The sequence below is a fragment of the Hippichthys cyanospilos genome, chromosome 14 (assembly GCF_059441005.1).
Source record: "Hippichthys cyanospilos isolate Australia breed blue-spotted pipefish chromosome 14, RoL_Hcya_1.0, whole genome shotgun sequence".
Taxonomy (NCBI): Eukaryota; Metazoa; Chordata; class Actinopteri; order Syngnathiformes; family Syngnathidae; genus Hippichthys; species Hippichthys cyanospilos.
Window position 1 is genome coordinate 2,093,069 of NC_142382.1, and position 27,452 is coordinate 2,120,520.

The 27,452-nt window shown below is 43.4% G+C and overlaps 2 protein-coding genes across 4 annotated transcripts in view; one reads left to right on the forward strand and one right to left on the reverse strand.

Annotated features, from left to right (window-relative positions):
• Positions 1–7,000, reverse strand: part of tmem62 (transmembrane protein 62) — an 11,331-nt gene extending 4,331 nt beyond the window's left edge. The window contains exons 1-12 of one of the 2 annotated variants that reach the window (XM_088433951.1): positions 6,097–7,000; positions 4,664–4,775; positions 4,437–4,574; positions 3,120–3,165; positions 2,831–2,972; positions 1,850–1,974; positions 1,655–1,777; positions 1,422–1,577; positions 1,152–1,311; positions 661–865; positions 500–595; positions 5–123 (exon numbers count right to left, since the gene is read on the reverse strand). In XM_088433951.1, coding sequence (XP_088290077.1) covers positions 5–123; positions 500–595; positions 661–865; positions 1,152–1,311; positions 1,422–1,577; positions 1,655–1,777; positions 1,850–1,974; positions 2,831–2,972; positions 3,120–3,165; positions 4,437–4,574; positions 4,664–4,775; positions 6,097–6,285 — 1,611 coding nt within the window. In that variant the 5' untranslated portion in view covers positions 6,286–7,000. Of the gene's footprint in view, positions 1–4; positions 124–499; positions 599–660; positions 866–1,151; positions 1,312–1,421; positions 1,578–1,654; positions 1,778–1,849; positions 1,975–2,830; positions 2,973–3,119; positions 3,166–4,436; positions 4,575–4,663; positions 4,776–6,096 lie in introns of both variants that reach the window. The other variant, XM_088433950.1, reaches the window with a different exon arrangement.
• Positions 7,001–7,168: 168 nt separating this feature from the next.
• Positions 7,169–27,443, forward strand: ttbk2a (tau tubulin kinase 2a). Of its 2 annotated transcripts, XM_088433946.1 has the most exons (16): positions 7,169–7,741; positions 11,130–11,319; positions 13,104–13,251; positions 14,712–14,785; positions 15,232–15,372; positions 15,920–16,024; positions 16,103–16,168; positions 16,313–16,405; positions 16,489–16,614; positions 17,503–17,660; positions 17,766–17,976; positions 18,065–18,276; positions 18,720–19,281; positions 20,843–21,163; positions 24,080–24,777; positions 24,967–27,443. In XM_088433946.1, exons 2-16 carry the CDS (start codon positions 11,251–11,253, stop codon positions 25,427–25,429), a joined length of 3,447 nt encoding a protein of 1,148 aa, XP_088290072.1. In that variant the 5' UTR covers positions 7,169–7,741; positions 11,130–11,250; the 3' UTR covers positions 25,430–27,443. The 2 variants fall into 2 exon arrangements, with proteins under 2 accessions (XP_088290072.1, XP_088290073.1); XM_088433947.1 differs by lacking the exon at positions 20,843–21,163 and having other exon boundaries at positions 7,170–7,741.
• Positions 27,444–27,452: the final 9 nt, after the last annotated feature.

The window sequence follows — 27,452 nt, forward strand, 5'->3', positions numbered from 1 at the left end:
TCACCTGAATGACGCCCACCACATAAGTGAGGCTGCCCTCCAGGAAGTGTCCGTTGATGAACACCCCGAAGGCAAAACAGGCGCCGTTGTAACCATCGATTAGCTCGCCGATGAACCACGGGCCTGACGGGAGGTACATGCACAATGCTAACGTTAACATCAGAACCTTAGCGTCCGCGCGGGATGCTATTAATGCAGCCACGCCCAAAGATATGTTTTTGTGTTTATTTTTTTTTAAGAGTGTTAACATTCAAACCCAGGTACTGATTTATATCAATATGACAATAATTACTGTAATATACGGCGCTTGTTGCCAATGTCAGCGTAACTATTGTTTTAATCATCCTTGATTTGCATAATTGGCAATGAACTAGATTTCAGGACGACGTGGCGTTGTGGACATTGACGATGAGTCAAGTCAGCCGCCAGTTTGCCGGAATGTACTTCAAAATAAAAGTGTACCAAGGCATTGTTGTCTAGCAGAAATGGGTTGACTCACCTAAAGCGGTGCACAGGTTGAAGAGCAGCAGGGAGTAGAAGAAGGAATCCACCTTGCTGACCAGCCGCAGCGACACGCAAGCTTGCGAGGTCCACCCTGCTAACGGCGTACGTTCGATCAAGCGCGTGCGCGGCGCTCGACGCGGAGCTCCGGGTTCTTACCTCGAGCGGTCGGGAAGCGGCGCATGAATCTGAAAGCCAGTAGCGAGCCTAAATTGAGCAACATGGTGATCACGAAGAGCGCCCGGCCAACCACGTAATGATCCGTCAGCAGGATGAAGGACTGCGCGAAGCCGAAGCTTGGCGCCACGCTGTCCCCGGCCAGCGAAAAGTGCTGCTCCCGCACGACTTGGCGCCCCATCGAGTCCTGGCTCCGCAATCAAGAAATATAAACATTAAACAAAGGAATAAAACTTATCAAATAAAATAACGTTAAAAAAACTATTCATCTTGATTTTTTTTTGCCAAATATTTTAATATTCTTATAGTTATACCTTGTTATATTTTCTTGTATTTACATTTTTCCCAGCATAAATTTTCTCTAACTTATTGATATATTTTCCAAATATTGTCCACATTTTGTTTTAATTCGCTAACTTTTATCGTTTCACATGTACTGTAGTTCCTTTACGTCAGGTGTGAAGTTGACCGACCTCCACTTCGACCCTGAGGGTGTGTAAACCGGTGAGATACTGCGACGTGTCCCACGGGAGCACATGGAGGGGGCCGCCGGCATGATGACAATCGCCCAACACCTTGCCGTCCACGCTGACGCGCACCACTGTGATGGCGGCCACGGAGAATGCCAGAATCCTGTTGGGATGGATGACATTCCGCCATGAAGTATTAGAAACGGAAAAAGCACATTTCCAAAAGAATTCAAGTCTGAATGACTTATCGGGTGTCATGTAAAGATGCACAACCTGATGTGCGTGGACCTCCGTATGCGGTCCAAAGGTTCCAGGCCCGGATGGAGGTACTGCGCGTCCTTGGGGTTGGTGATGACCACCGCCGGCCAATTTTCAAACCTCAGGTCAGAAAAACTAAGCAGGTCGTGGTCAAAAGCAAGAACCCTGTACCTGCATGGAGGAGACACTTCTCGCTTAGGTTGCATCACCTTTATATTTCGCATTTTTGATGACGAGCGAGAGACAACCTGCGGTTGTCCATCCAGTCGCCCAGCTCCAGTTCCAGGGTGCCCCGGGGATGCCGACTGTGCATGACGGGCATCAGGCCGCCCAGCGTGTGCAGGTGGCCGCACAGGTAAGCCACGGCCGACCTAAAACGCGCCAGAAACCCACGGTCGCTAACTGCGCTCGTAAAGACGAAGCTTTTCAAAATGGCCGCTCACCTCATCAAATCCCGCACGCCTGGAGATGGCGACACGATGGTGGAGGTGGTGTAGTGGCCGAACCACACCGACTGGTTGCTTTTAAGACTCTCCACCCGAAATGCCTCCAGCATATCAATCTGAGTCTGCACAAAAACTTCGTTTGTTAGTTAACAGTACAAAATTATTTACTTCTTGTTTTACTGTATTAAGCACAACATCAATGTCAAAGCATTTGGGAACGGAACTGCTGTGCCCAACGCGTCTGATTCAATAATCTTTGACACTAATTTTATTCAGCAACCCCCAAAAGCTAGATTGTGTAACAACATCTGTTTGATTTCTACCGCAAAAAAATGGGAGTCACCAATGTCAATGTGCATGTGTAAAAAAACAAAATAAAACAGAGCCACTATAACACAATTTAGAATTAATACGTTGCTTCATGTTCCAGTTCATTTGCTCTCAAAAAGAAAACTTCTTTTCCTGTCTTAATTTCGAAAAGAAAAATATACTGTCATGGCATTAGATTTCCTGATACCTGCAGAAACCCTGCTAAAATCTCACATACACCATAAAGTTAAAATAGCATGACTTGGTCATTACAGTTAGTTTATATTTTGTTTTGATATGTTTTGGATATTGTTTGAAGTGGTTTGTGATTACTTTGTGTTTATTTGTATTAGTTTTTATTGTTTACCAAATGTCTCATTTGATTTAAGTTTATTTTTTTCAAACTATAGTGCCGTATATGACACTTATCGAGTGCAAGATTTTTTTTTAAAGCATTGGTAATTTGTTAACGATTTTTTTTTTTCTGTCCAGTTTTAGTTTTACTTCACTAGTTGTCGTTCACTATAAAAACGAGCGCATCTAAAATATGGAGCCTAGAAGAACGTGAAAAAAAATGTTGATTTTCTCTTGTAATGTGAATCAAAATGAAAAACAGAGCAAATATAAAATGCATATTTGATGCATTTCATGTGGACTGCTATGACCCACCTGATTGAGAATCCCGAAGAAATTGTAGGGCCTTTTGGGTCCCGGGGTCAGCGTGGCGTCAACGCAAACAAACGAGTAGTTCCCGAAAGACGTGTTGTGCACGTAATGGAAGGAGCCCACTTTCCGATTGGCCGAGTATTTCCTAAAGAACATGCAAAAAAAAAAAAATGTCCGACATTGAACATGGTCTCCATGTTTCTTCCGACGGTGACCCTGCTCTAATTGATGCTCAATCAATACACAATTTAGCACCTTGCGCACATATTGTGTGCAAAATGTTCCTACCAACCGGTAATAGTTGTTGACACTGTCCAACGACATGATGTTGAAGGCATCTGAAAAAAAGAAAATAAATATTGGCTTGAAAGCTGGCCCAATTTCAAAGTATCAGTACTCGCAATGGCAGGCGATACTGGTTACAAATTATTACTTAAATATTATAAGAAATGACATATTTTCAGGCTTATGCTATGTCCCATACTAGGGAAATGGCAGAAGATTTGTTTTCTTCCCTCATTGTGTTTTGTCTCCCCTTTAGTTATTGTTTTTGTGTATCTCTAAGATCGTTGGAGTCTTACTGAACATCGTTGACTTGTAATTGTATGGGTGTAATGACAATAAAGATATCCTATCCAACTTTCCTGTATTGGAAGAATCAAAAAATGCTGTTAAGCTCATCAAATTTGAAGGAAATATTCTATATTGGAATATATAGGTCTTTGTTTCAAATGATCTGTTATTGTGTGTTTGGGAACATTTCATTTATCAAAATTGTTAGTGGTATTTTCATTGTGACTACTTGTTACGTACTTGTACTGGTATCGGTCTGAAAAAAGTGGTATTGAGGGCTCAATTTGAATATAAATTTCTGTCATTGCACATTTTTCCGGAATTGCATTTGCTAATAAACAACATGATCCTTCATCAATGTAGTATTTCCTTTGGGGGCATTTAATCAAAACTAAAACAGCGTCTGATGGCTAGGACTGGGGGGGGGGGGGCTGGCGCGGGGGCCTTGTAATACACGAGACATTTTTCATTCCATAAATGAGACAAGCTCACATTACCGCCAAGACATCAATCCTAATTGGGAAATAAAAGGACAGGATGGCTCGTCCTCATTTGTGCGAGAAGATCTGGTTTCACTTTCAAGCACAAGACAAGGAGGAGCAGCTCGAGCGTTTCCCGTCTTGGGGCTAAAATTGCATCTCGGCCACTTTCGCAAAACAACTGTTGAGGATTTTTAAAGGAGGCATATAGTATTTTTACTTTTAATAACTGGGTTTTTAGGTGTGGACCTGTCTTATGCAAATGAGTCACTTGTCATCCGACCTTCTATTTTAGGGCCAATGCATAGTATTGATTTTGTGACCGTTACGACTGAGTGGTAGATAATGATGAATTTAATTCATTTATTGCTTGAAGAAAAAATGCAGGGGAAATAAACACCCCGAGAAAAATAATCACACATTTAGGGTTAGGGTTATTATTTAGGGTTTTTCAAAATCCATCAGTCAAATTGAACTCATTGATGGTTATAGACGAGAGAAATTTTTTGCTGGGCTAGCAGTGAATGAAGGAAAAAAAAAAAAGATGTGCGTGTTACCATGATTTCCACGGATGTCGATCCAGCGCGTGCGCTCCATCACGCCGGACTTCTTGAGGATGTTGTGGTAGGCCTGCCATTCCACTTCGTGCTGGAGGGAGCCCACTTTACTCTCCGTCTTGGCGTCCGTCAAGTCCCCTGGAGGAACAGAAGAACAAAAGAAGACATCCATTAGAATTGATAATGAAGTTCTATGTTTTTTTTTTTTTTTTAATTCAAACTGTTACCTGTCGCAAGCACAAGCGACGGCTTGATCACGTCGATAGTGCTGGTGCAGAATTTTTCAAAGTCTGGAATCCGCCTGGGGTCGTGGAAGCGGCTGATGTGGATGTCGGATATCTGGAAGAGCAAGCGTGGAATCTGTAAAGCTGAAATTCACTATGCGGTTCAAAGAAGAAATACAACCGAGTTGTTTTTCTTTGTGTTGTTTTAAGTGAGGGTCACAATGATAAGTTCCGTGGTAACCGTAAACCTGGAACTGATACTGGGAAGTTTTTGATGAGCAGCATTTTTTTGTTGTCGTTGCGCAAAAGGGGAAAGTCGAACAACATTTCTCCGACAATGAAACACTTTCTGTGCTCGCTGACCCATTTATGTCTCTAAGAGCTCAGATAAAACAACTTGGGGGAGTGAAATTGATTATTTTCAGTCAGGGGAAGCACGGTGGACTAGCGGGTAGCACATCTAAATCGCGAATTCAAGGTTCAAATATCGTCTGGACTTTCTCTGTGGTTTTCTGGCATTTCGTGGACTCATGGGAAGCTGCTGATATCAGCAATCAATATTTAAAAGAAAAAAAAGGCTGCTGATACCTGCCAGACATTTCAAGTGATAGTCGACTTATTGAACCATTTTCAGCCGTAAGATCATTTTAATTGAGTCTACAATTAATTTTATAATTAGATTAGCCCCATTGAAACATTTTTCCACTTTTTTTCAACAGAAAATAATATTACCCGTGCCATCACTGTTGGTCATGTGACAGTCACAAGCAGAACTGTGATTGGTCATATGCTGAGATTTCAGAAGGTCCTTTTTGGTCGACAGCAGTATGAGTTTTTAAAAGTATTCATTGTAAATGTGACTTTATTGGGTAATAAAATTAAGTGCGGACATAACTTGTTCCTTTTTTGTGTTTTTTTTAATAGAAAATGGCTCAATCAATGGAGTATCCCTTTAGAGGCAAAACAATGACAGTTTGATAAATTGACAAATCACATCATATGTAATTGAAAGCATTGTCTTAATATACAATTTCGTTTTTTAATGAAATTTGACATGTCAAAAGTACTAGGAGGTATCTGTGAGTACTCAAATAGTCAATCCTTGTACTTAGACCAGTCTAGGGGAAAAAAAGTGCTATTGGATAACCCTAATTGCAGGTTAATGAGATAGTTCAAGAAAAAAATCATTTAAATCTCAAGATGGCGCACGGAAAAAGAAAAACAAAAAAGAGAATAGGTGAGTTTTCGAAGAGGATGTTTCACCCTCAACAATCCGCGAATATGCGGGGTTCTACTGTACATTTTTCGTTTCGTTTTTGCTTGGTGGTGTTGATTTTTTTCCCCCTCCTTCTGGCTCAGTTAGGGTTGATTTGAATCGGAATTGATATGGATGGATGAACGAAATGTAAGCGACCGAGAAATCCAAAGAATCCCACCTGTATAAACCAGAAAATGTTATCCAAGCGGTCCCCGGGAAACGGAGGCGAACCTCCCCGATCGTTCCCGTCTCGGTCGGGGACGCTCCGTTTCGGGTGCCAAGTGGTGTCGTAGCTGTCCAGCACCCAGGAGGTGAGGCACGCCACCGCCAGTCCGACTAGAACCAGAGCGCTGAACAACCTCAGCATCCTCCGGCTGTGGCGAGAGACGGGGGAGAGGACTCGCTGCCGCCGCCGTCCGTCCAGCACGCGACAAAAACCCCTGGCTACCGTCTTGTCACCGCAAAGCCAATGGACGTCCAAGTCGAGCAAATTAACACATGATGATGGCCCAAAAGATGACACGGCGGTGGGGTTTCAGAGCGTTCGTGTGGCCGCCATTCTCCCCGCGGGAGACGCATCCAGGCACCGGATGCTTTCGCCTGCTATCCCGGATCGAATGGCCGGATGTGGAAGGAGGGACTAGCTTAGCGCCAACTAGCTTAATGCCGTTAGCTTGTTTGGTTAGCCGCCTGTCAGGTAACGCCAACAGCGGTAAGAATACGGTTGGAAGCAATGACGTCTGCGTCATGTGATCACGCGATCTCGCTCCCTCTCTCTCTGTCGGGAGATTGATTTCTCACTTTGGTGATACAAAAAAGTATATTTATTTTAATATACAGCTTGCAATGTTCTTGGGTGCATTTTTACACTGAATATCTCGGAAACTATTAAGGGTATGAAAACGACAGGCTTTTAACTCACATTCAGAATTTGTACATGAAATGATCAAAGCAAAGTGTTTACCTCCAAACCCCGTAAAAATATTTTAAAAACCCTTATGAAATTATCACAAAATTATGGGTTGTTAACGTTTTAAAAATGGGAACCATCTTCTCTTACTGTACTACTGTAAACGCTGGAAGGGAGGCGTCCCGGGGTGATGACGTAAAAAGGAAGCGACTCGGTGAGATTGAGTGCTGGAAAATAAAAAGGATGTCGGTTGTGTTTTCACCTCCAAAAGCTTGCTCACAAAACAGGAGTTGCCCCCCTCCCAAAAAAAAGAACAAGATTTTTTAAAATATCGAATTGAGTGAATCCGTGAGTAAACCTGTACGAAAATTCAATCCGTAAAAATGCAGAGGGTTATTCTTTTAAGCAACGTGAACCATCTTTTAAACAATCTTCTTACTACCGCCATTTTGGACTCGTACCAAAAACATCAACGTCCACGCAGATTTTTACTTTCGTTTTCACTCACGTTCGTACAATTTTGTGAAAATCGTAATTACAATAAGTATCAAGTATGTGGTCGCGCGCAATCGATTTAGTCGCGAACGCGCTTCTTTTTTTTAAGCTCCCATGCTCGTGCTCGCCCAGCTTGTTGCGAGGGCTTGAAACCTCGGGGGCGCGCACGCCGGAAGTCCCGTCGTACACGTCACGTCGTGTCACGTCACGTCACGTCACGGGTCCGCATCGACCGACACAAGAGATGCTGAGGTGACAACCCAGAGCAAGAGAACCAGATTTCGGAGCCTTTTCCGCCCTCTTTTTCCCCGCGCCACGATGGGATCCATCTCCGCGTCCCCTCGAGCCTCCTCCGCGGATGTAGCGGCCCTTGCTTAACCACACCCGGACTTGTTCGTTTTGGGATCAGGCAGGCGAGGTAAAGCCCTTCACTTTGCGTTCCCACGCCATTTTCCCCCTGCGTTGCTGTTTGTGTCGCCACCATGGATAGCGTCCGTTTGCTTTGGCAACGTCGTCCTCGCCGAGCAACGTTGTTGATAGTAGTGTTCGCGGCCACTGCGACGGATGTGCAGCCCCCACCCCAGTCTAAAAAAAAAAAAAAAAAAAAAAAGAAATACCGCACGCCGCTAGCTTTGAATCAAGGTTGCGTTTATAAACACGTATAGTCACTTGTGATTTGGACGTTGCTGGGGCAACTTGACACCTTCTGCGTGGGTCAGCTGCATTTCATTTATTATTATTATTTTTTTTTTGCCAGGGACGCAGCTAGAATATTTTTTTTTAGTGGGGTGGCCAGGGTGTCACAGAGAAGAGTAGCTCTGCATGTATGCACATATATTTTCAAAGTACATTGTCTGTAGGGGTGGGAATTTTTAGCTGAATCATGATTCGATTCAGAATCTAATTTTGATTTTAAAAATTTCAATTAATCAATATTTTTCTTGGAGCTGTTTTATGTTCACAAATTAGAAATGACAAATTACTGGAATTGGAAATTGCCCTTAATGAAATTTGAAAGAAAACCCTTATATTATAATATGGAGGTCTTTATATAAAATGATAAGGTTTTTTGGGGGGGAGGGGATTGTGTCTGTCAAAAGTATTAGTGACATCAGTACTTGGTATCGGTACTGAAGACTACTCAAAAGTTGAGTATCCGAATTGGTATCGGTCCTAAATAAAAGTGGTGTCTAACAGCCGTAATGCTTTTTTTTTGTTAGGTTGTGCGTCTATGTTTTAGAAATGTTGTTTTAAAAAAAAATGATTCTACTGCACACTCCTATTTTCCAAAATACATTTCCTTTGCATACTTCCACATTTATGTTAAAATGCAGTAGTAATTTGCTGCATTCATTTGTTTACATTAAAATAATATTTAGATTTTCCTTTTCTGTTTATATTTTATATTCTACACAGCTTTTTTTAATGCATTTTATACTTTACTGTTCATCTGTATTTTGTTTCCACTAAACATTCATTTTAATATGATGTATGATGGATATTTCAATGGTGGTTACCGTGGCAACGTTAGGAGGATGGTGGGGGGTCACGGACATGTGTGATTCTTGTGAATCCCGAAGGGTGGGGTTTCTTTTGCAGTCTGCTCATCGTTCAAATGATGAAGTTCATGTAATTCATTTGATGTGTCAGTCTGGCAAGAGTGTCATTTATAAAAGATGATTTATTATGTACTCTATTTCGATTATGAGGAAACTCGAGTAAATCAGTGCGTGACGTTGAGGTGTTTTTTTGTTTTGTTTTTTTCTGTCTTGAGTACCCGTTTATTTATTGTGTAGTACATTGTTTGGAAGAGCATAGAATAGAAGCTACGGTAGTGGCTGGGGTTGCATTATGCATCCACTAGATGGAGCTGCGCCAAAGGGAATGTCAACAAAACAATCGGATAAGTAAGTCTGACTTTATTAATGGACAGAAATTAAGAGTAAAGATGATTTGTGGAAAGTACTGTGAAAAGATACCTCTTGATTACATTAAAAGACTGTTTTAATCAATGCCAAAACCAATCAATAGTTTAAAAAATATATAATTTGGATGAAATCAAATGTAAAACCAAAAACCTTAAAATATATTGCTTTGTTTATGAAATGAGTTTCTGGATGTATTTGATAAAATCTTTGACAAATCTTTGTTTTTTGTGCCTTATCCCCATTTAAATTGCTTCACAATTGGCGCACAAAGAGAGTTATACAAATTTAAATGGTAAAATATACATTTATAACTGAATTGCAGAGGTACAAATGTAAAGAATTTACATGGAGATTAAGTTATTTGATTTTTTTCGTCCACCAAAAATGAAAACTCATGTGGTTCATGCGCTGTATAAAGCGCACCGGATTATAAGGCGCACTATCAGTTTTTAAGAAAATTGAATGCTTTTAGATGAGGCTTATAGTGTGAAATAAAGGGAAATTAAATTCTAAGATAAAAAAAAAGTCCACTTTCAGATGAAAAGATGAACAGATAAGCACGCTAATGTGATTTGACTTTCCCAAGACGACAATCCATCCACGTGCAGAAGCACGGCAGCCGCCTCGAGGCCGAGGTCATGTTTCACGGCCGGGCCGCCGTACGCTTTGTCCCCCCCCCCCCTCGAAAACCCGATGGATGGCTTCCTTGATGTTCCGGATCATGGCTCCAATCTAGTCTGCGCGAAGGCCAGTTGCGTAACGCCATGTGTCGGATGATGAATGAAATTTTGCATGGTTGTTACGTGAAAGGATTTCTTACTACGTTGCTAATCTGTCCGCGGTCGAGCCCGGATTCTTTGGTAAATCGCTGGGGGAAAGCGATGCCATAGCATAGAAGAAGAGGTCTGCTAGGGAGGCAGCTGCGGCAGCTGCAAAACTGGAATTTAAGCCAGAAGCTTACTGGTGATGGTGCTCAGCTGCTTTCTCGAACTGTTGGGCAAACATGAGAGTTTCGGGGGGGCATATTTGAGTTTTAAATGTGATAGCTGGGCCAGGGCAATTTCAGATGTGAAAAAAAAAAGTGTAGAATTAGTTTAAAATGTTCAGAATTTGGAGAATTTTAAAATGTTATCTTTTTTATTACTATATTTTCAATTGGTTGATTTTTTTTTTAAACAGTTTTGACTAAATGAGTTTAATTCATTCACTGCCATTGACGACTATATACGTCAAAAATCTATTTTTACCGGGGTGACTGATTATGTTAACTCACTACCAAGGTCAACTAAAAACAAAAGTCAAAAATCTATTGTTGATTGGGCTGGCAGTGAAGTTAGTAAAGAGTTAGTGTAAAAAAAAAAAAAAAAGGTTTAAAAAATGCATTGCAATTGGTATAGTTTTTAGATTTTTTTTTATCGGTAAAATTATCATGAAATTATATTATTCATATATTTCATTATTTTAATAATTGTTGTATGTATATATATATATATATATATATATATATATATATATAAATAGATTGAATTATATATAGTTGTATAAATATAATTTTCATTTTCATATCATACAGTATATGAGTACATGCATGCATGTATATTCATATACGGACACTCATAAACTACGTATATTACTTGCGTATATTTGAGCCCTGTGTAGTTAATTTGCTGTTCTTTTGCTCGCCACCAGGAGGCAGTCAACCAGTAACACATAGAGTGTGTCAATTTGTGGAACAACTATGAAATAGATAAAAGTGATGTATGAAATGAATAAGCTCTTGAAAAAACGTTTGGCGTGTAATTTGATGAATACTGTATGCAATTGCGTGTTTGTATCACGTGAGCTTGTCCTTCATTTTGTATCATTTGTCATCCACAGGTTTGTTTTACAGGTCCCAGATGCTTGACCTCATCTGAGACGGTCACAGGAGAGTGGTGGTGGCGGCGGCGGGGGAGGGGGGTGGCCAGGGGCAGCGTAGCGGTCCGGCTTTTCAGGCGGCATGAGCGGCGGGGCGGAGCAAGCCGACATCCTTAGCGTGCTCGCCCTGGTCAAGGAACGATGGAAAGTGGTGAGTGACGATACCGCTCGGGTATACAACAACATCCTATCTTCAACAGGCTGAACATGCCTGCATTTTTAGCACCAATTTATTTATATAAAATGGATGGATAGATATTTTCAACATAACAGAATACTGCAGAGTTAAATAGCAGTTTAAACTCAAAATCAATATTGCTGTACTGTCTCCTTTTGTTTTTAGTTGATTGTTTTAGAACATGTAAAAACATTGCACATAGTTCAGCTATCCAATCATACATATACACAATCATATATACATCAAATTTGCATGTCAGAAATTCATCATTTGCATGACAGAAATTCATCACAAATCATTCAATTTATAGATAATTTTTATATTTTTAATACTATGTTTTAAAAAACTCTTTTTTTTTTTTAGGACAGCCATTGATTCACATCTTTTCAGAATTATTTTTTACAGCTGACACGAACAGATAGATACATTTGCACGTTTGTTTCTTGGTAGCAAGCGAAAAACAGCGACAAAAAAACACTTTCAGGTGTCGCACTGGACTATAAGCCGCAGGGCTCAAATCATAAGAAAAAAGGTGCAGCTTAAGGTCTAAAAAATACGCTTATATACCACGGGCCGCAAAAACGTGAATGTTGGGCCACAAGCGGCCCCCGGGCTGTAATTTGGAGACCTCTGTTGTACATGTTTGTTGAATTTTTCGAACCGACTTTGGATTCAAGTCAGCCAAGAAAATTTCAAGTCAAAACGTACAAGTCAAATTGGTCCCTTAAATCCGACCGGAGTCACGACGGACATTTCCGGGTTCACGAGCAGCACTGCGGCACTGTAAGGTCTAAAAATAGCCTCGCCGTTGCTATTTCTGGCACTAATAGAGCGATACAAATGCAAGGGAGAGGGCGCGTCGCTCCCAGGGAGAGGCCGCGCCGGCTCCTCGCCGTGCCGCCGCTAAGGAGCCCACTTACGTAAGAATGGCGCAGTTAATCCCCGCAAGGAGGGCGGCGAAGGGCGCGCGGCGGATTAGAGGGAAATAAAAGCACCGCTTAAAGTGGTGAGAGGTCAGAGTGAAAAGGTTGGAGTGGAAGGCTGCAAATTAGCTGAGAATGTGCGCTTAATTGAGGCTCGGGTTTTTTGATAGCAGCTTGTCTTTCACCAGAGAGCTGCAGGGATGCGCACGGAATTTTAATGACTTGAATCCATGGCAAAACCTGAATGCGGACCTCTCCATTTTTGGAGGAGTCCTGTCATATTTGCTGCATTGAGTTGAATTTAGGGATGAGTGAGTAACTGCTACTGTGGAATAAGTTGATATAACTTTAACCACTGGGGTAAATTTTGACCCAAGTTGGGCTTTTTGATGTTTTTAATATGTGATATCAAAGGAAAATCATCCAAAAAAAAAAAAACCACTAAGAGGCTAAAATATTGCGTAGATGGTCAAAACATGATGACTTAATATGCCACACTGCCGTCCCTTCTAAATGCTTGCAAATGGGAGGACGAGAAGTACACCCTATTGGTGTCAAATTTAGCCCATGTTGGGCTCATTTACTGCCATTCAAAATTGGAATATTGTCAATTTCGGACATATTAAAAACTCAATGTTTTATCATTCATTTCTCCAGATTTTTGCATTAATCCTTTCAACAGCAACTGACGAACGGGGCAAAATAGACATTTTTGTGTTGACACCCCAAAACAACCGGGTGGCGCTAGCGCGTTGATACTTCCAATAAATGAGCCAAATTTGTGTTTTTTCTGTGTGAGATAGGGAATTAATATAGCCGCACATTTTTATCCAGGTGAAGAAGATCGGGGGCGGCGGTTTTGGGGAGATCTACGAAGCGCTGGACCTGCTGACCCGGGTGAGCGTGGCGCTCAAGGTGGAGTCGGCGCAGCAGCCCAAGCAGGTCCTCAAGATGGAGGTGGCCGTTCTCAAGAAGCTGCAGGGTCAGTCCCCAAAATGCATCAGTTTCATTTTTTGCATATTGATCCCCCCGCCCGCTGTAACCTCCGGAGCTCGGATACCCGAGACGAGCGTTGGGATAACTGACTGGGGCCCTTCAAAAGTCATCCCAGGTGAAGCGGCCCTTTTAAGGTCATCTTTAAAGGCATAGTCACGATGGAAATTTCATTTCAAATATTCATTTCTACAAACATTGCAGCACAGGCAGTTTGACGCGACCGGAAAATGAGAGCAATTGCTTAAAAACGCATGAAGAGGGAGGCAAAACAACGTAAACACAGCCAATCCCACAGGTCGTGACAGTTTTTGATGCGGCATCGCGGGATAAATGCTGTAAAGACGGGATGAAAAAACTTAGTATTCCACTTTGGAACGTGAAAAAAATGTAAGCCAGGGATGCCGTAACCTGGGGTCCACTGTAAATGTAAAGACTATTTGCATCATTTGGACAATATCAGCTCCTGAGATCAGTTTAATTCATTGATTCATTCTACATGACATTTGCTAGGCACTTCTAATAAGCAACTAAAGCCGAAAAGACACCCCACTGTTGTGTCCATTTTATCTCAGCAAGATTGCAAGTAAATTGCATCCCTCCTAAACACGTCATAATTGAAAAGACCAGGATGTCCTCTCCTGAGCACTTTAGGACTCAGTAGGGTAGCTCAAATGAGTCAAAAGATCGAGGTTTTGGTTCAAAGAAGACATTTTAGGATCATTTCCAAAGACATTCATCGTTTCTAAGGGTCCTTTGGAATTGTTGTTTTTTTCTGGTCACCAAATTTGAACTGAATTGAGCATTTGCCCTCAAGAACCCGTTTCCACTTCGTAAAGTGTCCTCTATGTCTTTTGAACCGCATGCCCTTTATGCTTCCCCTCATTTGAGAAGACAATCGATGGGCTTGGATCATGTTAGCCATCTAATGGCCAAGCCCCCGGGACGTCGTTCTTGCGCTGCCTCTCCCGTGGGAACCCAAGCGTAACCGGAGACGAAACCTAACTCTTCGTCCAAAACGCCGCAGACTAGCACTGATGAGACTGATAGCGGGCCGACATTTTGGTTTGACGCGGCCATCCTGGGCTCATTTTTGACATTTTAAGAGGTCCTTCAGAAACTATTTCAGTTCTAGAAGTTCTGTTAGATTGCTGGAAAATTTGAAGCAAAGAAGATCCAACGCTGTCAGAGATCAATAAGAGAGACCGTAGACAAAGAAAACAATCTGTCAAAGGAGAGGGTTTTGCTTTTTCTGACCAAACCGTTCCGAAAGGTGCCTTTGTCTTCCATTTCTTTCTCAAGCAGGATGTTGTTTACATTATTAGAGAAATAATTAATTTGCCTTTGTTAAATGAGAACTTTTTTTTCGATCAATCGTTCACCATAAATAAATTGTGAACATTGTTGCGGGTAATGTCTGACGCACATCACATGTTTTCTTCGTCGCAGGGAAGGACCACGTCTGTCGCTTTGTGGGATGCGGCCGCAACGACCGCTTCAACTATGTAGTGATGGAGCTTCAGGTTGGTCGTCTTTGTCTGTACCCCCCCAAAAAATCATAATATGCCCCATAATATGATCAATGTGCCCCCATGAGTCCCCAAATGAATAAATAAGGAGCGGAAAGGATCTGGAACTAGACTGGAAGAAAAGCTGCAAAGATCCAGGATCCTGTCTGCTCTCCTCGCGAGAAATAAAAAACTTGTCTTCCTTCCTGTTTGATGTTTATTGAATATTCTTGCTAGCTTGAACCTAACTATAATTGAAGAGAATAGAATAGGATAAAAAAATAGTAAAATAGTCTTTATCAGGGTCACATGGAACATACTATCAAAAGGAAAATATTTGAGTTGCCTTACCCCTTTAACCGGTTTGTCCATCCATTTTTTTATTGCGTAAATCCTATGGTGAAATACTGACAGCGGCTAGGACAGACGAGCTAACGGCCGTCATCCACGTGTCGTGGCAGGGTCGTAATCTGGCCGACCTGCGGAGGAGCATGAGCCGGGGGACCTTCAGCATCAGCACCACCCTGCGTCTGGGCCGCCAGATCCTGGAGGCCATCGAGAGCATACACTCGGTGGGCTTCCTGCATCGTGACATCAAACCGGTGAGCTTTTTATTTTAATTTTTTTGAGGTATTCGTTCGTTCTAGTACAACTAGAGAAATCATTGTAATTTTATTTGCGGTAAATAGTTAAAATAATATAGTATTAATGATATGTGAAATAATAAGTTCATGGGATCAACTGAATACTTGGATTTAATAACAAACAATACCATAAAATTAACACAGAAATCCAATTTGCCAGACAGAAACACTGTCAAAGGGAGAAATTAATAAATAGTTGGGTGCAAAATATATTGAAATAAAAAATTAATAAATAAAACATTTGAAAAATGGTAAGTGTATTGTATAATTATTTATTACGTATCTAGAATATTATTTGCATCTCATATTAAAAAATGAATAATGGAATCAGATAAAGGAATGAAAAAAATGACAAATATATGAATTGTAATTTTGAAATTTTAGGAATTTGTCCTAATTAAAAAAAATATCAAGCAGTTATTTAATTTAAAAAAATGTAAATACAAAAAAATACAAAGTCCACTATTGCTTCTTTTCATGTTCCTTTTTTGTTTTTGTCCTTTAGTCCAACTTTGCCATGGGTCGCTTCCCCAGCACCTGCCGCACATGCTACATGCTAGACTTCGGCCTAGCCCGCCAGTTCACCAACTCGTGCCAAGAGGTCCGACCGGTAAGTGTGTCCCCGCAGAACACGGCCATGGAACCCTTTTTCATACGTTTTAACACTTCCTTCATTTTGATATGTCAGCCCCGCCCGGTGGCGGGATTCCGGGGAACGGTGCGTTACGCGTCTGTCAACGCACACAAAAATAAGGTGCAGTTGTTGTTTTAAAGTTCTATAAATATATACCATGTCTATGACCCGGAGTTTGACTCCTCTGGTCTAAAGTAATTGATTAAATGAATTATATTATTTATTAGAAGTCAATTTTCTTGCTTTTCTTGTTTAATTGTGCAGGAGATGGGTCGCCATGACGACTTGTGGTCTCTCTTCTACATGCTGGTGGAGTTCCTTGTTGGCCAGTTGCCGTGGAGGAAGATCAAGGACAAAGTAAGGCGGAAGCAATCGCACCCGCCTCACATCTCAGAAACGTAATAATAACGTTTGACCGGCGTGCTTTTGCGTTAACTCAGGAGCACGTGGGCAAAATAAAGGACACGTACGATCACCGCCTGATGCTCAAACACCTGCCGGCGGAATTCGGTGTCTTCTTGGAACACATCTCCGGTCTGGACTACTTCACCAAACCCGATTACCAGGTGACGTTGGCCACCAGGGTGCAGTATAATCCAAGGGTTGCAGCTAGCGACTATTTTGATGAAAGTTCTATATAATACCTTGGTTATCGGATAAAAATGAAAAATATATGATTTTGCCTGGTTAAAGAACAATTATGAATACTGAAGACAATAAAACACATTCCATTTTTTCATTTTTAAATAATCACCACTTAAATTTACTTCAATTAAATTACTTGCAGACTATTTTACTCTAGTTAAATATCTCCTATAATCGGTTGATGAAACAAAGTGACATCAAAACCATCGTATTGATTTTTGCTGTCTGAAATAGTAAGCCTGGTTTGTTAAAATGTGATCAGTAGGAACGGCAACTGGGTCAACCATGTCGCTAATCGCTGGCAACAGATACCAGATTGTAAAATTTCAGCAAAATTAAGTATTTTACGCATCCTTAATTAGCATTTTCCACACTATAAGGCGCATCTAAAAGCCTTCGATTTCGTCATTTTGTCAATTATGATGTGCAATATATGCTCCAATTTGAAGCAATTTATAAGGGGACAAAACGCAATAAACGTGAGTTTTTGCAAAAGAAACCACAATTTTAACAAAACAATATATTTGAAGGTTTTTGCTTGTAATTTTGATTTAAAATAGGCCATTCGTTGAGGGCGCGCCTTATAATGTGGTGCGCCTTTTAGTGCGGAAATTACGCTAATTAGCAAATGAATATGATTTCGGGGCAACGTAGTTTTGTTGAAATTGGTGATAGATCAAGTCAGCTGCCTTGATGCCCTTCAAAATAAAAATGCACTTATTTTAGAAGTACCACAACATTGATACGTTTTACTGGTTCTGCGTTTTACTCCTGATTTTGAAAAAAAATGTTTCCTGTTTATTTCTCAGCTGTTGATGTCGGTGTTCGACAACAGCATGAAAACGTACAACGTGGTGGAGAACGACCCGTACGACTGGGAGAGGACGGCCACCGACGGCACCCTGGTCATCAGCGCCAGCGCCACCACGCCGCAGCATCACACTCGCCTCACGCCTGCGCACATGGGGTGCGTTTTTTTTTCGGATAATTTTACTCAACTAGGCCAAAAAAAGCTAACCGAAAATCCCCCAAAAATCCCTTCCTGTTTGTTTCTTTCCACTTCCTGCCTCAGCATGGCTAACGCCTCCTTGATTCCGGGCGACCTTCTGCGCGAGAACACGGAGGAGGTCCTGCAGGATGAGCAGCTCAGCGACGCCGACAACAACATGGCCGCGCCCGAGCGCACGCCGGGTTCCCCGGGCCATCCGGCGCGGGCGCAGGAGGCCGACGTGTGGGAGGAGCTGGACCGTAACCGCAATCGGGTTCGCACGGCCCTGTGGAAGGTGAGCTGCAAATACCGTCGACGTCATTTGCGTCCTACGTGTCCTCGGAACGCTAACCGTGTCCCCGAACGTGTCGATGGGCGTCCAGACTGCCGGCGAAGAGGAGCAAAGCAACCCCCAAGGCAACCCGGGCCAGCAGAGCCCGTACGGCGGGCCCGGCGTGGGCTCGCCCGTCAAAGTGTTGTCGGAGGAGCGCGAGGGTCCTCTGCTCAGGAAGTTGCGCAACATCCACAGCTTTGAACTGGAAAGGAGAATGGGTCTGGAGTCAAAACCCAATCCAGAACGCTTCCTAGAAGCCTGGTATGTACCTGGACTAACCTGATGTGAAGCTGAAATTAAGACCCAAGTTCATTCTTGAAACCCTAATCTGAGAGCCTTATTGTAATTTGACACCTTGATCTTAAGTCCTACTTTGGAACCCCAAAGCTAACTTTACACCCTATTCCTGACTTGAAATCCTAACCCTGCCTTGAAACATGAATCCTTGTTTCAAACCCTAATTTCAAATCCTAACAACCCTGACTTGAAGCCCCACTTTGAACTTCTTATTAAGGTTCGGAACCCTTAATTCAAAACATGACCTTAATTTGAATCTCGAACTTGAAACCCTACATTAAAGCCCTAACCCTTGAGTGAAAACATACTTTCAACCCCCTGAGGTCTATATTGAAAGCCAAATTTGATATTAACTATTATAACTAAGTTGTGAAATATATGCTTAGTGTGTGTTTGGTGTCTTTTAGTCCCACAAAGCAGACGGCCGGCAGCGGCCAGCAGCAGCACCAACAAAAACAAGAGGACAAAGACGCAGCCGAGGGGGCCGCCATCATCCCGGTCAACCAAGCTCTAACGCCTCCAAATGATGAACGTCGGGAGCGGGTTTGGCACTATGACGAAGAATTCCTTTCTGGAGGCGGGTTCGCGGAGGGGTCCCCTAAAGCGCCGTCCCCCGCCTCTCCGGACCACGGCGACGTGGCGGCCAGCAGCGGGGGCTTCGTGGCCCTCAATCTCAGCTCGGGCCGACAGGACGTGGACTTGCTTGACTGGGTCCTAGTGGAGCGGCCCAAGGTTAGCTCCAGTCCTTCGGAAGAAGAGGAGGAGGAAGCGGAGGTCCTGCAGGAACCCGGGTGGGACCGTGGAGTTTCCAGTCCCGGGACCGGTAAAGCTAAGCCGGAGAGCTCGGCTTCCTCCAAGGGGAGCGCCAAAGTCGACAAGCTGGAGCTCAGCGTGGGGCCCGCCGAGGCCCTGCCGCCCGTCACCCCCACCAGCCCCGCCGAAGCGCTGACCGAGGGGGTCCTCACCCAGGTAAGACCCCGGTCCCTTGCAGCCGCGTTTGGCTTTTTTTTCAGTTTTATTTGGACACTGTCGAAAGGCTGCTGAGTCAGCGTTCTCGCTGTCAATGCTCATTTTCAACTCTGCTGTGGCGACAAACACAATGCTTAACTCATTCAATGCCAAAGACGTATTTTTACGCTTTTCGAGATTTCACACATTCATTTCCAGGTACTTGTTTTACTTTTCTCCATTTTTTAAGGTAATTATTTTAGGGAATTAAGTACTAAGATATGAAGTATTAAGATAAGGGAACTGTCCTAAAGCATTGATTTGTGGAAAAAATAGGAATTGAACAAAGGTTTCTGTTTTTATATTAGACATTTTTATATAAGTCTATTTAGCGACTTTTGGGATGAAATTGGATCATTTTTTTAAATTGCCACGGCACTGCGGTTGCGAAGCTTTGCTCTGTTGGGTGAATATGACATTAGGTCCCCACTTTTTGAATGGGTTACAGCATGGAAACTTTTGCCTTTGAGTTGCAGATCATCATACGCTTGATTTGATTTCAACTTTTATTTGCCAGCGACGCGCAATTCTGCTGACTTGAAATGGCAAAAATCGTAATTAGGGATGGACTTTTGAGGACATATCCCGGATTCAATGAGGGAAAAAAAATGACCTATTGATTTTAGGCTTGAATTTCTCAAGTTTGTCTCAGTTACTTGAAAATGAATCCACAATGAATTCCTAATAACGATTCCACTATTATGGTACAATTCTGGCCATCCCTAATCACAATAAACTTCCTGAGTCCTGCTTAGCATATGAGTCCGGAAAATTTGCCATTCTCTCTTGCTGCTATTTAGATAGATGCTGAAAAAGGCCTCTGGTTCTACCTTAAAATGCGGAAAATTCTGTTTGACTTCATACTCTCAAACCTTGAAATTTGCACACAGTGCAAAAAAAATCTGGAAAAAGAGCTGATGCTACCTCCAAATGCGGGAAATTGCTGTGTCAATTTTGGCCCTTCAATTTCATGTTGGTGCCACAGAAGGATAAATACGTTATTTAAAAGCGGCGTGAAAGGCGCTTCTGATACTAAAAATTGCTAAATAGATTTTGACTTTCCGGGCATTCCTGATCTGTACCATTTAGAAAAGTAATAATTAAAATAATAATAATGCATCACTTTTTAGTTTGCTCTATTCTGCGACGTAAACATGTCGATTTCCAAACAGCTTGATTTTGTTACTACCCCCAAAGGCGGAAAATTGCAGTCAACTTCTTTTCTCCCGCCATTTGATATCAGTACTATTTAGCGATGTGGAAAAGGGCCCAAAAAATCAAAAATCATAATTACAGCTTGTACAAGTCGTATGAATTACGCTACTACCCTCCACGCGGAAAATTCATGAAGAACATTAATTTAAAAAGAAAAAAATTGCTGCCTCTGACGCTCCCTTTAAGGCACGTTACCAGTTCTCCGTTCCGTGTCAGTATCTTTCTCAAAGAGGTTTTCTAGTCGGTGGGGCGCCAACGTCCTCCCTGATTTCACCGGCCCTCCTCTTTCCACCCTCCCCTCTCTTAGCACCCCACCTCTCCTCCATCCCTGCCCGAGGAAGCGGCCACCCGGACCTCCGGCCCCGTCCCTCTGCGCTCCCCCAGCCCCCACACCCTCCTCAGCACCCTGTCGGACCCTCTCCACCAGCGCCACCCGCTGGCCATGAGGCGTAGCCAGTCTGCCGACCAGCACCGGGACCGCCCGTCGTCTTCCTCCTCTTGCCACGCTTCCTTACCGCTTCCGCTCAGACCCTCAAGCGGTCGCAGGAAATTGCCCGCCATCCCGGCCGGCGCCGCCAACGCCAAATTCCCCTCCGTCATACGTATAACCAGGGCCCAGCTGCAGCAGGTGACCGGCCCCCCTCGCAGCGGAACCTCCAAAGTCCGGTGCCAAAAAAAAACAAAACTAAAAAACGTACAAAAACAGAAGATTAGCGTTAGTTGTGCGTGATAATCAGCGATTCGTCCTTTATGTCCTAAGTCTCCCTTTAGAAATGAACAATGCTAACATTAAAAGTTGCGTGAAAATTAAAACAGAAAACTGAGTCGAAGTCGCAGGTAAATTCTAAGATACAGCTCCGTTTCCTTTTTATAATGTAAACATAGCAACTTGGAATTTGTAAAGGGTCCCAACAAAGAAGCTAGCTTAAAAAATTGCAACAATATATTAACATCAGCTGACCATTCCCTTTCGCTAATTTCATACGTAGTTCATATCTGTAGGCTGAAAACTTACGACGGGATTCTGCGTTCCATTAATGATCCACATGTACGTTAGCATAACGACTGTTGCTAAGCTATGCTAACTAGCAGAAAAATGTTGTCTTTCATCTGTCGTTCTTACGTGTTACAATAACAAAAAACTATTCCATGTTGCAGTTCATGACCCCAAAATGCTGGCATCTGATTGGTCTATTGACACTTAAAGGAGGCTAGTGATTCCTGCCACGATGTCTGTGGAAATATTTTTATGAGTAATAATGTAATGACTAGCATAGCGCTATAGTGAGATCATTCGCTTTTTGCTAGCTATTTTTTTAAATTTACGTCACTTTGATTCATTTTGCAATGCTAATTGACATAAGCCTCATGTGGCAGGAATGTCGCGAATCAGGAGCAGCTAGCTTGTTAGCTAAAATGCTGGTGCCAAGCGATAACAACCAATAATCGGCGATTGCGTCAGATAACCATCGAAGCTAATGTTCGATGTACCCCCACTAGTCCGAACATGACATTCTGAGTCGGCCATTTTGTGTCTAGCTGTTGACTGATTATGACTTTGCATAGTAACCAATCACTGCTCTGGTTTGTCACATGACCAAACTCCAAAAATAGGTAATCTAAACTAAAAACTAGACTGAACTAAAAATAATAAGTGATTATATAATAATCATCAATGTCAATTCTGTGACTTTGGAGGTTCTGCTCTGAATTCATTCTGGTTCAATAACAAAACAATTGATCTTTTTCACTCATATTCATTAACTCATTCAATCCCAAAGACGCATTTATACGTCTTTACAGGGACAATTAATCCGAGGCACTAATATATATTTTTTTAATATTAGGGTAAAGGAGGGCCTCAAAATAGTTGTCAATGTAAATAAATTAGGTACTTCGGATTGATCGTGTAAGTGTTTTTGGGGTTGAATGTTAAGCTGCTTTTTTTTGGCTTCTTTTTTTTCTTTTCCTCCCCTTCATTTGTTTTACTCAGCTGAACCTTTGACTCTCACGCAATAACAGCATGACTCGAAATGATCTGAGCACAAGTGTGTGTTTATATGTATAACGTGCGTGTGTGCAGCATGTGTGTGCGTTCGGAATGTCGACTCATGACCACAGGTCGCATGGTCTCTTTTGTTTCAGATGGTCTTTGTGCTCTCCATCTTCCTCTTCCTCTCTCTCTCCCTGTATTTGTTCCTCACCCTCTCTTCACTGAAGCCCCCTGCCAAGTTGCGTGAAACCAAACCTTTCCTGTCCGCCCGTCCCTGGTTTAGCACTCACAAGCTTGACCGACACCATGCCCCTCCCCCCCCATAGCACGCCTTGTGTGTCTGATAATGGTAGCTATGGTACTGCATGCTGCCGTTTTGACCAACCAATCAAAATCTAAAGCCGCACTATTCGCGGGGGGGGATGGGGTCCGAGCCCTGCCGCGAATAGAACGAAACTGCCGGTCTTTGACGCCCCACTCAAAAGGTTCGCAGATGCCTGGAGGTGCCACAAGATGGCAGCACCAAAGCACTATTTTTCAATCTATCAATAACATGATTGACGTTCCAGTTAATTTGCTCTTAATTTGAAAAGAAAATGTAAAAAAAGCAATCAGTTTGGTTTCTCACGCGCCCCCTGAAACCTTCTGGGGTGCTTCTACCCCCATTTGAAAACTGCTAGTCTGATTTTATTCTCAGAATTCTGACTTTAAAGTCAGAATTTTCCTTATTGCTTATTTCGCTTATGATTTTACATTCAAAATGTTCTCAGTAAATTCAGGATTTTCACTTTACATTCAGAATCCTCCAATACGTAGGTAAAAAATAGTCAATGATAGCTGACTTTATTCGCAGTATTTTCTCAAAATTCTGCTTTCGAAGTGGGAATTCTCCCTATAGTGTCAGAAATGGACCTTATGTTGAGAATCTTTCACGTTAAAGTCAGAAATTAACTGAGGTAAGTATTCAGAGTTTTAAAGTCACAGTACTGAGAATCAAGTCAGTATTTTTACACAAAAAAATCTAAGAATAAAGACATATTAAAGCCTTTTTTTTTTTTTACTTTACTGGGCCTAACATTCTTTCACACCCTGTGCCTATTTGCAGTTTGGACTTTCAAATTCAATTATTTTTTGTGCTGGGGAATGGGTTAGCTTTCATTTGTTCCTAAATTCCCTTTGTGCTCAAGCCAAAACAATGTCTAATACAAAATATGGTTTGGCGCCCTCTTGTGGCACTGTAATTAGTTTATTTTAGTGAGGCTTTAGCCCTCTCAAATAATTAAAAAAGAAAAAAGTGCTTTCTTGGCATCTGTGGGGATTTCTTGAAATATTTGCGGGGGCGTCAACCACTCGTGGATTACCGCTATTCGCGCCAGGGCTCGGTCACGATCCCACGCGAATAGCAGGGGTTCACTTTGCTCCAAATTTCTCCTCCTGCATCAGGCTACTTGCCGGTGGCAAGAACATGTTCTGATCCACCAGCAACTCGCCTTCACTCGTACTCCCGGGAATTTAACCCTTTAAATGCGTTGTCCGTTTGTCCCTTTCCAGTTGACGGCTCAGCGTCCATCCGGGCTGTCCTCGGCGTTGGGGTCAGACAGCGCCCACCCGCCGGAGAGATGCGAGCAAGCCGAAGCGGAGCCGACCGCGGACTCCCCGGGGACGCCCACAGACCCGCCGCCGCTCAACGGGGACGCCTCGAGTCCGGCGCAGAGCCGGCGAAGCGACTCCCCCCGCTCGCCCGGTAGCCCCTCGCTGCCCGACGGGCACCGGTCCCCGACCCCTCCGTGTTCCGAGAAAGACGACGTAACCCCGGAAAAGGCGGGCGGCCGAGCGTCCCCCTCGGCCCCTCGCCGCCGGCAGAGTCGCATCCCCGTGCCGGAACCGCCGCCCGCCGGCTCGGCTAAAGAAAAGCTCCTGCAGAAGAAAGCCAGCGGCCAGGCCCCGCTGGCGTCCCCCTCCGCCTCGCCGTCTCTGTCGGACCGCCGCGCGCCCGCCGCCGTGGCCTCCCTCGCCAGGGACCCGCCGTCGTCCGCCTCGGACCGCTCCCAGGAGGAGGACTCGCTCATGGGTTCGCGCTCGGATCGGCAAGCGGACGCTTCGCTGTCCTCCTCCTCCAGCCCCTTGTCCCGCCGGAGCAGGATCCCCCGGCCCGTCCACTTGGCCTCGTCCTCCGAGCGGCTGGCCGCCCAGTTCCTGCCCCGCCCACCCCCTGGCAAACCGCCGTGCCGCAGCACTGTGGAGGGCAGGTACCACCACACGCCTTTTCCATCGTATTGGGATTTTTTTAGTTGGTCCACCCGCGATTTCAAGTATTAGTAGTCACAGATGCTGATATTGGGAGCCATTATTTATATATTTGATTTGTTTTTATTATGTATTTATTTATTTTGCATACCCACATATTCCATCTCAAATGACTTTTGTTGACCCTTTAGGATCCGGCGCTACCGCATCCGAGCGGGCAGCACCAGCGACTCGGACCTCCTGACCTGCCTGGCCCAGCTGATGCACGGCGCCCGCGGCTCCCCCGCCGGCCACCATCACCACCACCGGCCGTCCCCGCCTTTCGCCGGCTCCCGGACGACGGGCGTCAGCAGCCTGACGGGCTCGCCGCACCACGCGCGCAGCTCCAGCGCCTCGCCCCGCAGCTCGTCCTCGCTGCAGCGCTCCGTCAGCTCCTCGCCGTCGCGCCACGAGCACCGCGGCGGCTTCGGGGGCGCCGGCCTGGGCCGCAGCCGCTCGCCGCCCAGCTTTTCCGGATCGCCTCCGCCGCGCCGCCTCTACCACCACCACCAGGAGACGTGCTGCGGCCGGCAGGCCCGCAGCGCCGCCTTGCACCTGTCCAGGGGCAAGGGCTGCGCTCGGGAAGGCAAGTGCTCCAGCAAGCTGGCGAGATAGTTGCCCGCAAGGCGGATCAACAACATCCCCCCCCCCCTGTCTCTCCTCCCCCTTCTCCAATATCATAGCGCCCCCTTGTTTGGTTAACTTTTTCTAATATTCATGTTATCGTGTGGGATAACAAAATAGTGCAGCTGTGATTTCATTTCCTGTTACAGGGATCAGTATTCGGTACCGTGGCGCAGTGCTTCCCAACCGTTCCACAGCCGAGGCATGGTCGTCTCACATGAAAAAAAACAAAACAAAAAACAATCTCAACAGATGCAAAATATAAGTGCTAGTATCTCTACTCAACTCTTGAGTAGTCACCGATACCGTGTACCAATACCACTAATACTCTTGAAACACAACTCCCCAAAAAAAACAATGACACTATTTTAAAGATTAAAATTTTATGGAGTTATTGGCAATTTTCTATGTTTCTAATGTCCGCTTTAAGATCATTGAGACCTTAAAATCTGTCCATATTCGCCTATCCTTAAAAAAAAGTATTTGAAATATAAATCCAATCTCGTGAAAAAATGACCTTTGAAAATGAATGGCTTGCAGTTCGGGCTGTCATCTGTCTATTTTTTGATTCATCGATCAAAACAATAAAGAACATCTTATTAATTACCATATCTATTTGAAAATAGGACAGATGCAGAAAATGCAAAAACATACAAAATTGAATTATTCATTGATCATACAAATATTTAATAATTTAACCATCAGTTTAGTGGTTATCAAATTAGATTTTGACAGGGTGTACAAAGGCACGTGTCAGCGCATCTGGATGTAATACTTTTCAATGCCGTAAAGTACATTTTTCTTTTCAAATTAAGAGCAAATTGATTGGAACAACTTTTTTGGAAGCTTTTAACTTGCATTTGTTTTCAAATTAAGAGCAAATTGATTGGAACAACTTTTTTGGAAGCTTTTAACTTGCATTTTACACAAATGCGCATTGCCAGTAGTGACTCCATTTTACAGCAGATCAATACATTTCGATAAAGGCGTATTGGCGGTTGGGAATCACTGTGTCCTACTGTACAGCATCACTTACTTCCCCGTTTGTTTATCGAGCATCCCTCAATGCAGCGCAGTATATAATCTCTTCTTTATCACTTGTATTAATGCACTTGGTTTGCATACTAAGACTGTTGGGGTGCAGCCAGGCCGTCTTTTCCGCAAAGTCGTGCCGCGTTGTAAACTTGTATTCATGGAGATATTTATTTTGATGCTTCTCATTGCTTAACCCTTGTGCAGTATTTTGACCATTTTTTGGACATTTTCATCCACATCATTAGCCAAAGGATGGCGCACTTTTGCTACTGTGATAACTAAATGGTTGTGCCATTTTGAACCTTGATACCTTGTCAGCATCTGGGTGAAATTTCAGCTCCCCACTGTCTTTTTTCAATGCTTCTCCCCTTTATGTGCAGTATTTTAACAAAGGGATAGCACACTATCGGTAGAGTGATAACTCGAGTGGTCATGCCATGTTGAAATTCGACATGTTGTCGCCACCTGGGTGAAATTTCAGCTCCCTTGTGTCTTCTTTCAATGCTTTCTCTTTGATGTGAAATGCCTTTGATGTGAAATCCAAGAATTGGACGAAATACCACATAAGGGTTAAATTCTGGCATTTTTTTATACCCCCCCCCCTTTTTTTTGTCCTTAAGGATAAACGAAATTGCAACAGAGATACAATCAGTCTTCCTGTGCCTATTGTAGTCCCCTTTCACGCAGCCTGTCCAATATTCCACTTCGAAATAGTTACACAAGTATGAAAGGGGCTTTCGTTGCAAAGAGAACTGATAAAACACTAAGATTGATTTTTTTTTTCAAGGCCATTTTGACAGTTTTGCAACAATCATGTCAACGTCAAATCCAAATTGAAGGTAATCGTAGGACAAAAAAAAATGGAACGACACATGCGGTATATTTGTGCACGTGAGCAAAAGCTAACCACTTTTTTCATTCTTGCACTAAAGCTTCTTCTCCGCTTGTACAATAAACACCCCCCCCCCCCCCCAAAAAA